This window comes from Limulus polyphemus, unplaced genomic scaffold (assembly GCF_000517525.1).
Source record: "Limulus polyphemus unplaced genomic scaffold, Limulus_polyphemus-2.1.2 Scaffold1502, whole genome shotgun sequence".
NCBI lineage: Eukaryota > Metazoa > Arthropoda > Merostomata > Xiphosura > Limulidae > Limulus > Limulus polyphemus.
This window is the reverse complement of record NW_013667112.1, coordinates 170,372-181,396: the sequence shown is the minus strand read 5'-3', so window position 1 is coordinate 181,396 and position 11,025 is coordinate 170,372. Positions and strand designations below refer to the sequence as shown.

At 34.4% G+C, this 11,025-nt stretch overlaps 1 protein-coding gene across 1 annotated transcript in view; it reads left to right on the top strand.

Moving 5' to 3' along the window:
- The first annotated feature begins 4,437 nt into the window (after positions 1–4,437).
- The window catches only part of LOC106463851 (eye-specific diacylglycerol kinase-like), a 168,457-nt gene continuing 161,869 nt past the window's right edge, over positions 4,438–11,025 (top strand). The window contains exons 1-2 of the mRNA XM_022391470.1: positions 4,438–4,533; positions 5,441–6,385. Coding sequence (XP_022247178.1) covers positions 5,562–6,385 — 824 coding nt within the window. The 5' untranslated portion in view covers positions 4,438–4,533; positions 5,441–5,561. The remainder of the gene's footprint in view (positions 4,534–5,440; positions 6,386–11,025) is intronic.

Here is an 11,025-nt window from a genome sequence, read left to right as displayed (position 1 = left end):
AAATTCCAAAAAACAAACTAACAAACAAACACTCTGGTTAAAATTCACTCCTGTATATTTAAAAAAACTGGTTTGCTTTAAACTTTGGGTGGGGTGGAGAGTTGGGTCGGGAATGACCTAATGGTTAGCCTGTCGGCGTATGAATTCGCACTCCGCACTTTGGAGCCGTGGGTGCATTATAAGAGTCATAGTAAAATCCTAGTATTCGATTAGAGATTAGAGTTGCTCAAAAGTCTGTGGTGGGTGCAGTTGACTAGCTCCATCTCCTCTGATTTATCGGACCCAAATTAAGGACGGATAATACAGATAGCCTTTGTGTAGTTTTACGTGAATATCCGAAACAAACAAACAACTTCCCACAATTATCAGGATACAAATAATCAATAAATGTAATGCATGCCCCTTGTTTTCTAACAAAAACTCATTACGAAGTAGTTTCTGAGAACTAATTTTTTAGATCGACTCGAACACCTTAATGTTTGTACCAGGGACGCTGAGATTATCCATGGTGGATACAACTCACACATTATCTATGAAAAATAATTAGTGTTTGTTTGTTTTTCATGACTGCTGTAATACTTCGCATGGAAAGAGAGGATTAGTGGAGTTAATTAACGAAAGCGATCTGTTTGCCTCAAGTTATCTTATCCAAAATACATTTGAAAATCAAAGGATCAAATGAAAGATGCCACCGTAATTTATATAAAATAAATGCCACATTTGGAAATCAAAGAGACGTGTATTCATTTCAGAAATCAAAGGATCAAATGAAAGATGCAACCGTAATTTATATAAACTAAATGCTACATTTGGAAATCAAAGAGACGTGCATTCATTTTAGAAATCAAAGGACCAAATGAAAGATGCAACCGTAATTTATATAAACTAAAAGATGGATGACAAGACGAAGCAAGTCGCGAAATTGGAGAATATTTTCCACGATGATACATAGACTTCCTTCTAAACACTTGTACTGTATAGAGCTAGAAGAGCCACTAGATTTCATGTTTCTATTCAGTAAAAGTTATTTGATATAATTAATAAATTGAACTTTATAGGAAATAAACTAGAAGATATTTTTAACGACATATATATTTTTTTTAAAAGAATCTCTGGCTAAACTATAACGTTACTTCTTATTCAAGCAGGCACCAATTACATCGCTAATTTGTATGATACTAAAAGTGTAAAGAGAAAATCAACACTTCAATCCACACTCCACTTGTAACAGAGTGTGCTCAAATGTGCACCTAAACTTTTTGTAAATTAATTGAGCTCGGAGATGCTCAAAATAAGTAAAGTTAGTTGTAATGTGAAGTGTCTTAGTCAAACTATCAGAAAAGCTTGTTTTTCCTTCATCTATTTCTGATTGTGTGAGGTAATTTGTCAGTAATCGCGAACTGCAAAGAAAATTGTAAATAGTTCTTTTGATGAGCTTACAAAACACGCATGCGCATATACTTCAGAATTTTCTATTTGTAGTGCAAAAGATGTCAATAAACCATGTGAATGTTCTATTTCATATAGCTCAAAAAGATGTTAGTAAACCCTGTGAATGTTCTCTTTCATATAGTTCAAAATGTTAGTAAAATCCACTGAATGTTCTGTTTCATGCAAATGAAGATGTCAACAAACCCAGTGAATGTTCTCTTTCGTGTTGTCAGCTTCTTTTTATAAGCACAAAATAACATTCACCCAAGTGATTACATCTGTCACGTTATCCATGCCTTCAGAGAAACAGACAGTTTCATGATTAGGAGAATATCGAAGCCTCTGTACAATTTAGTATTAATGCCAAATCGTTTGTGATACTATGATCAACTGATCGACCGTCGTGTTGTTACAGAACAGAGAAAGATATGCAGTATGTATAATAACACATGTGATAAATTGGACCCCAAAACGTACGATTTGAAGGGGTAAACCTCAAAAATGTGCCTCCTGAAAACGTTATATAAACAATATATTTACTCTAAAATATAAGAGTATCGAAAACATTACCTTTGTGTCATTTTTGTATCTTATACGGTGACAGTGGCTTTATAAGCGTTATATCATAAAACAATGTATCAAGTACCTTTGCGCTTCTGGATTCTTAGAAAAATGTTGTGTTTGAAGTTATTTACAGGCATCACCTTATGCTTCACGAAAGAGAACATTCACTGGGTTACTGACATATCTTTGGGCTGCATTCACAAGGTTTACTGATATAACATTGAGCTATATGACATTCACAGAGTTTACTGACACCGTCTCAAGTTGTATGACGGAGAATATTCAATGGGTTTGTTGACATGTTATTAAGCTACACTAAAGCGAACATTTACTGGGTTTGTTGACATATTGTTAAGCTACACTAAAGAGAACATTCACTGGGTTTGTTGACATATTGTTAAGCTACACTAAAGCGAACGTTCACTGGGTTTGTTGACATATCGTTAAGCTACATTAAAGCGAACGTTTACTGGGTTTGTTGACATATTGTTAAGCTACACTAAAGCGAACGTTCACTGGGTTTGTTGACATATTATTAAGCTACACTAAAGCGAACGTTCACTGGGTTTGTTGACATATCGTTAAGCTACACTAAAGCGAACGTTTACTGGGTTTGTTGACATATTGTTAAGCTACACTAAAGTGAACATTCACTGGGTTTACCGACATCTTCTTAAATTGTATGAAAAAGAGCATTCACAGGGTTTGTTTACATATTAAGATTCACGAAATGTTCAAATGTAACGCTTATTGTTGAATTTCAGTGTTATTTGTTCTATTACTAGTATTTCTCTCAGAAAATCACCGTTAAGTATGAGAATGAAAATCACCAAACACCGCTTTCTTGCTTAAGTTTGCAAGTTTCTGTTTTAAAGAAAATTTGCAATCAATAAAAAAAATGCAAACATCGAGATATGTTTGCTTATCACTCAAAAACTTGCTAGGTTTAATTTCGTGAAAGGTCCCGGTGGTTCAGCGGTATACTTAAAAACGTAAAATTGGTAATTTTCAGGATTCGATCACTACTGTTGGCCCATCACAGATAGCTCATAATGTTATTTCTGCTTAACAGCAAATAAAACCGTTTCGTAAAAATAATAATATAGTATTGGAAAAACTATTTTGATGATAATGATACCAATTCTGTGTAGGATAAACCGGTTCTTGTGAAAATTGAATCCAAATCTCTAACCATACATTTTGAAAGTCCCATATACCATTCTTTAATGGATTGAACGATTGAATGTGTCAGCGATTTGTTTTGATGAGAGATTACCAGAAATAAGCTGGTTTTCTTTTTTACAAGACACATAGAACTGAGGAACTCTAGAAGGAATACTTCTAGTTGTGGTCGCTGGAATTGTTTTATTGTACGTCAAGAATGGACGTTTTTCTTTCGGTCGTGAAATTCTCTAACATGTTCAATTTTTGTTGCAGTCATGTCCTGCTAGGATTTTCCGCAAGCATGACAGTAGTTTTTCATTATTGTAGAAACAGATACTAAAATGATCTAAATATGCTACTCAAGTCCTATTTAACTGACTTTCACATGCTGGGTATATTTCGTATAAGTTTAAAGATTATCTCGTTTTCTTGAACATGAGGATTGTTTTATCCACTTTATCATATTTTGTCCTTGCGTTTCTGCCTCACGCACTTGCTTGTGATCAACATAACTGATAAGATATCTTTATATATCTGTTACCAATCGATTATATGTTTAAGCTGGATTTGTAGCTTAACACTGAACATTAAAACGCAACAACTAATTCCACTACCAGTTCATTTGAATACCTTGGAACATTCTATAACCTAAAAAGAAAAGTAAAATCAAGATACCAACCATTTATCTCGTCTTGTAGCTTCTCTTTGCTGCTTCTTCTACTATATACGAGTAGTCATTCTCATTTCGACGCCGCTAGTTTGTCCGTCATCTCTCGGCGGAGAAGCAGAAGCACCCGCTCCGCTGGGCAAAGATCGCCATAGCTACTGAATTCATTCAGTTCGTGGTGTTGTCATGGATACAAGGACGCTTTTAACGACAAGGCAGAGATTGAATGGTAGAGATATGACAGGTGAGTTGTAATGATGTTGTAAACTAAGCATTTTCCTGCGATTGGATCGCCTTGCGGAGAATTTGCTTCTCAAACATTTATCATTAAGGGGAAAAAAATGCATCTTGGCAAAGACTTTCAGTAAAGCAGCCGTATCTCCGCCCAAGTCAACTGACGTCATCGACTCCACATTGTCTGTACGCTGGCGACATACTTTGAAGCTGTTGCGTTTGAGTGGAATCTGCCAGTTCACCAGGTGAGCTGCTGGCACCTGTAGGTCCTTGAATCGGAAGTTTTTTATTTGATCTTCCACCTTGCATAGCGAGGCTAGGTCATTGAACAGAAAGAACGGAACGGTCTTCATGTTTCCATTCGAATCTGACACACCTAGAGAAAGTCAAATGTGAAACGTTGATTCTTCCTCAACTAATAACTCGGGCGAGAACCAATTATAGAGCATTGATTCTTCAACTCACAACATCAGGTATGGTATTCCTTCATTTCTTTAAACGAATCATACTCTCAAATAGATACCGGATTGTAGAATCTTGAATTTTTTTAATGTCATGCAAAAAACTTAGTTAGACTGTTGGTTATCCATATATAAAATTATACAGGGAATGTTAAATGGGACTTTCATAGTTCTTCATTATCAGGTTAGACTAATAAGTGAGGTGTCAGGGTTTTTGTTTATTTCTCATCTTTAGGAAAAGTTGGAGCTAAAAGTTGTATATTATACGTTTTGAAGTGTAAGGTATTTCAAACATTTATGTTTCTTTTTTTTTCTAAACGAACTCGTAAATTTCTTGTTTGAAAAAGGCTCCAACAAACAAGGCATGTCTTGAATAAACATGAAGATGACTGAAAGACGCTTTTAGTAAAGTGACAAAAAATTGAGTTTCAAGCATCTGAGCACCTATTTCAATACATGGTACTTTCGTATGTACTGCTTTATTTATTAAGGCAGGCATCATGAAAGAAACAATATTAAAAATGTTTTCTAAACTTTGCGTCCTTTAAAGTAAAGAGGAAAGATGTAGGTCCAAGCATAGTTTTAACTCAATACTGGTAATATGAAAAATATTTTCACTACGCAACTCTACAAGTTAGAAAAATAAATCTCGCAAAATAAAACAGTCGGAAATTAAAAATTCCCAGATGGTTTACTAAATTTGAAATGTTAAAAAAAGGATAAATTTGACTTTTGAGATCAAATTAAAATTAGCATCATTCTCTATCTGTGCTACACATCAGTAATTTTGAACTATAACATTTCGTGTTAGTTTATTATACTTGAAAAGTGAGATATGATCCAATTTTATCTAATATTTTCTTCATTGTTTTTTTTCTGCCTCGTTGTTGATGTTGTATTTCTCTCTTATTGTCACTAGAACGTTACTCACTTAAAAGCTGAACATTCCACATCTGTGTGTGTATCTTATTTCTTTGAACATTCCACATCTGTGTGTGTATCCTATTTCATTGGGACTTGATCGGTAATCATATTTTCTAATGAGTGAGTATCCCAACGCCAAAGGCCGTCTTTTCAGCATGCATAAGCTACGAGAAACGTTCAAGAAGTCAAGAGGTCCTGCCATCGAGGCTCCCTTACCACCCTCCGCTCCCTTCTTAGACGTTCCGAAACAGCTGAGGTCAGCCTCATTTGATGAAATTCGATTTTCCAAAGAGGAAGAATTAGGCGAATATTCGTCTTCCTATCTCAGCGTTCCTACTTCTAAGAATCAGAGGTCTCGTTCTCTAGATTCAGCTACTAGCACAACAGCTGATTCTGGATCTTCCTTAGATGTCCCCCGATGGCGGCTACGACGTCGCACTTCGAGCGAAAAGACACAGAGTTCAAGTCAATGTTTACACTGTCTGTATCTCGAAGAATACGCACGAGGTGACTTCTCAAGAGGGTCAAGCCTAAGTGAAAAATCATTGTACTTCAGTTCCAGTTCAGAAGCAATAGAAAGCGAGACAGACGTTGCCAAAATTGAAGACGGTAAATTGGGCCCCGCTGACCAGATTCGTGCTCCTACACACTTGCATCTAAAAAACTGTCCTGTTGTAGTAACTTTGTCTTCTCCGTCATCGGATGGAACGAAAACCAAGTTAGCATCACCCATAGCCAGTGACTTGGCATCTGTTTCTCTTGAAGTACCATCCCAGTCAAAACAGATCCGATCAATCTCAGTTGATTCTCCATTCTTGAACGTTCCTGGTGGAGAAGAAGTAACTGAAGATGACTTAATGACATACCGTTCGCGTTCTGTGGACATAGTTCTTCCCACTACCACTACATCTGGATATACGGTCCATACATCCACTAAGAAGTAGGTTCTGTTTCTTGTTTGGAAAATCTATTTTGATATATATGCTCTTATTATTATTATAAATGCATGCTACCATGTTCAATTTGTATATTTTTCGTGCATAGAGTTTAAACCATTTATTTGTTCTCCAAAATTAACAGATTCAAATTTTACCAATTTCATATAACATTTGCAAATGTTTTCCAGCCTGCTTGGAGAATAATGCAGAGAAGCAGTTTTAAGGGTTTATTAATTAAACAGTATCTTTCAATATACGTTTATCTAGAATGTCAATATTGTCATTAAATTAAGGGTTTGGAACTACATAAACTGTGGACTATAGTCTATCTTATACTATTTGACTACTAATGATACAGTTTATTTTCGTATGTTATGTATTACATACTTGCATTGAATATTTATTGCATATAAAATTGAAATTATATATACCGTTTTTCCCCTAATTAATGGCGCCGGGGTCGTTGCAAACTGCAAAGGGGGCACTAATTATAGTATTTGTGCAGTTCCGGATCCTACTTTTCACATGTGGTTTGTTGGTTTCAATCCTAATAAGTGTGTGTGTGTTTTTCAAATCAAAATTGCGGAATAAAAGTGGATTAAATGTTGGATTACTATTTCTGTCACACAAGGTAAGCTTTATAAAAATGCCGGGGAGGGGCGATAATTAGAGAGGAGACGTTAATTAGGGGCAATACGGTAAGCTTTCTAATGTTAATAGTTTTTAATCATTTTTGAAAGAATGAGACAAACATGTTTGTTTTATAAGACCCACTTCGCCTCGAATTTGAAAAGTAACAAACTGAAAACAAAGTGATTATTTTAATTAATAGCAAATATCAGTTTTAAAAATATGCTACCATCGTTACTTTTTAGTTATATATATATATATATAGTATTAGGTGCTATTGTTATTTTACACTCTTTAGATTCTTGAATGAGAATTAATTCCAGCTGAGCACGAACTAAAAACCAACTTGATAAATACACGTACAAACGTTTTAAGTTTGGTTCTGCTACTGAATAACCCTACTTTAGACTATATCTAACCTCACTGAATACTAAAACCGTTAACGTTTTGTACATTTTCTGCTGGTTAATAATCAACACTGAGAACTCATTCCAGCCTAACAAGAAAGTAAATTACATGCTGTAGACCTTATGTCATTCATTTAAATCTTGCGCGTGTCATTATTTCTTTATAATCGTGGTTGAAAGTTTACTCACATCGATTAGGGAAATAATTTTAAAAAACGTAGCGCATTTCAAAATTTTAAATTATTAATACGTTGCACGTGTTATTTTAAATAGTCTCCATTGAGAGTTTACTCCAATCGATTGGAAAATAAAAACAAAAACACTTACCACATTAAAATAAAATAATTTAAAAGTTCGCACGCTTGCTGCTGTCCAATAATCAAACTTGACAGTTTATTGGAACTGAGGATGCTAAGTTTATCGTTCAAATAATTGTACATGTTGTTCTTTCTAATTATCATGCTTGTTTGAGAGGATTTATATCTATTGAATAAGAACTGGATAAACCTTCGCAATAATGTTTATTTTTATCATTTTTATCTTATTAGAAATTTTTTGTTTATAACAATTCTTAAGAAACTGTTCTTAGTATATCCTTTAACTTTCAAGGTACGAGGGCACTAAAATAAAACGTCACTTTAAGTGTATCACTGAGAAAAATAGGCGAGTTTTGTGTCTAATAGTATTGAAATTCTTTTGGAAAATTTAATAAAGCTGGAGTCCAAAAATGCATGTTTATATTTGATTGAAATATTTTCGTGTCGCTTTAGATTATTGTATAGAGAAACTGTGAAGTGCCGAGTTTCCTTTTTAGAAAGAAATACCGAACACCCGAGTTTTTCCCGTAAGTACTATATTCCAGCAAAGTGATGTCCAACTAAAAGTCATGTTTTCGACGACCATAGATCCCTAAAGTTCTATTTCTTATAACAAAAAAGCGCATATCGCATTTCTTTTCTATTTTCTCTTTAATTCTTACTTATTTTTAATCGACGTATTCTCATAAGTATGTTATTTTCAAACTTCGGGTCTTAATTAGGGATTTTCATATTTCAAGTCTTAATTATGGGATTTTCAAACTTAAAGTTTTAATTATTTTATTTATACAACCATAACCACTTTCAGCTACTAAACCATTGTCGTTGACATTTATTCACCCATTTCCAATTTCAGTTATTCAACCACTGCCAATTTCGGTGATTCACCCATCGTCAATTTCAGTTATTCAATATAATTTCTTGTAGGTGAAAAAAAATGAACACAGAAAACGGAATATAAATTATTAATTTTTATTGTACAACGTGGTGAGTGAGGAGTTCTGTTAGACGTCTGTTTACGACAATTCAACACTTTGGTCATATAGTTTTCCGAATAATATCTCTGTTATTCAGAATATTATTATGTTTAACCCTTCCCAATAATATCTCTGTTATTCAGAATATTATTATGTTTAACCCTTCCCAATAATATCTCTGTTATTCAGAATATTATTATGTTTAAAGGGATTTGACCATCACTCTTACAACACATTCACTAAAAATAACAGCATCAGGAACTACCTTTTACTGGAGCATAAATTATTACCTTTATAATATTGACATTTCCACAACGTGTCGTTATCATGGTACACCAAAACTCAGATACAATTAATAAGAGATAGAAACATTTATTTATGTTGTAAAAAAAAGAGGGCAAAGGATTTAATATCGTCTCGTCATAGCGTAGAACGACAAAAAGATAGAGTTGGGGGAAGGAAGTTTACAGCCAATTACAGCTGTTTGGTTGCATCTGTGGTTTACAATGTTTTACCCCCATTTTGTTGTGTGTGTGTGGTTTACAACATGTTACAGTTGTTTGGTTGCGTGTGTGTTTTATAGTATATTACACTCGTTTTGTTGCGTGTGTGGTTTAGAGGGTGTCACTTATTTTGCTGCATGGGTTGTATCACATTGTAATAAAATCTAAGGGTTTGGTTATTTTTTAAATGTGTTTTTTCGAATGACCATTATTGCATTTCTTGATTATTGATTAAGAGTTATGAATGTTGCTTTTACACTTTGGTTTTAAAGAGTATTCTTGTAGTATATATTTTGATTCAACGCTAGGATTTTATTAAACCTAACATGATATTGACTGAGTGGAACGCGTACATGTTACTTTACTTTGTTGATTAACGTAAACAAGTTTTTAGCTATCTTTGTTTGTTTATTCAAGAATTTCGCGCAAAGCTATACAAGTACTATCTGCGAACAGCCATCCTTAATCTTTAACTGACAATCTAAGAGGGAAGGTAACTAGTGAGTAGCAGCCACCGCCAGTTCTTGTCTGATCTAAAACTACACATGCAACAAAACGAGTGCAACTTACTGTAAAACACACACACATGCAAACAAACAACTGTGACATGCTGTAAATCACACATATGAAACAAAACCAGTGTGATATTGAGTCCCATGTGCAACACCAGTATGATATTGATTAAAATGAAGAATGAGGAGTTCGTTAATTGACGCAGAAAGCTGTGCGAATTGTTTATAAACGTGTCCAAATTCTTGCCTATATAAAAATTTCTGTTTTATGGGTGTTAATATTATTGTAAGAATACAATACATTATTTAATAAACTACATTCTCTCCTTTGCATGTTGCGACAGCTTATTGAGTATAGCTTCTGTGAGTAACCTATACAAGATTGTAGAAACGACACAATAGAGGAAAACCGACTTTTGGGCTACTCTCGTGTGGCCGAATAGTGTGCTTTGACCGTCACCTTTACGATGCACCTGCGGCCCTAAAATGAGGAGCGTGATTATTTTATTATTATTATTATTTTGAGGTAATGGAACGCGAATAATAGACCCGAAAGTCCACAATCACGCACGTTATCTGCAAGGCTACGCTCGGCCCCAGATAAAAGTCACATGTAGTTGGTCTACATACTACTCGATGTTTATAAAAATTCTGGGACTGAGAATAATAATGAAAACCAAGATGAAGTTAGGTTTCACTTCTCCCATATAAGCTAATGTTACGTATATGCATGCTACTTCCAGCGTATAAGCGCTAACAGTGGTGCCTCTGATTGCGTGAATTTACTCGGAACTTAGCTCTCTCCTCAAACACGTAACCGAGGGTTTACAACTCATAAATAATATATTAATAAGCGCCAAGCAGCTCAAACGGTTGGCATGAAACGGTTTATCATCTGTACATGTGATGATGCGGATATTTTGTACATTCATGAAGCATTTTATGGTGCAAATCTTGAAACACAGATATTGCTGGCTGTCATATTAAACTTGCTTGGTATAAATAAATGAAATATGTCTAAATTTAAAATAAGTCTCGTTATCTAAAAAATTTTCTGAACAATACGATTTCTATTAAAGCTACCTTTCACTACCTATTTTGAATTAAGTTTTTATTTATTTCAAATATTCTATTCTTCCCTTCATTACGGATGCCATATGCTATTTGAATCCAGTATATGAAACATCGCGTAAGAAAGAAAAAAGATAATCAGTGCCTTATACCAACTTGTATCTGTGTTTGTCCTTAATTATTGGTCCTTCAGTTGGAAACGTGTATTCAATTTCGCGAACACGA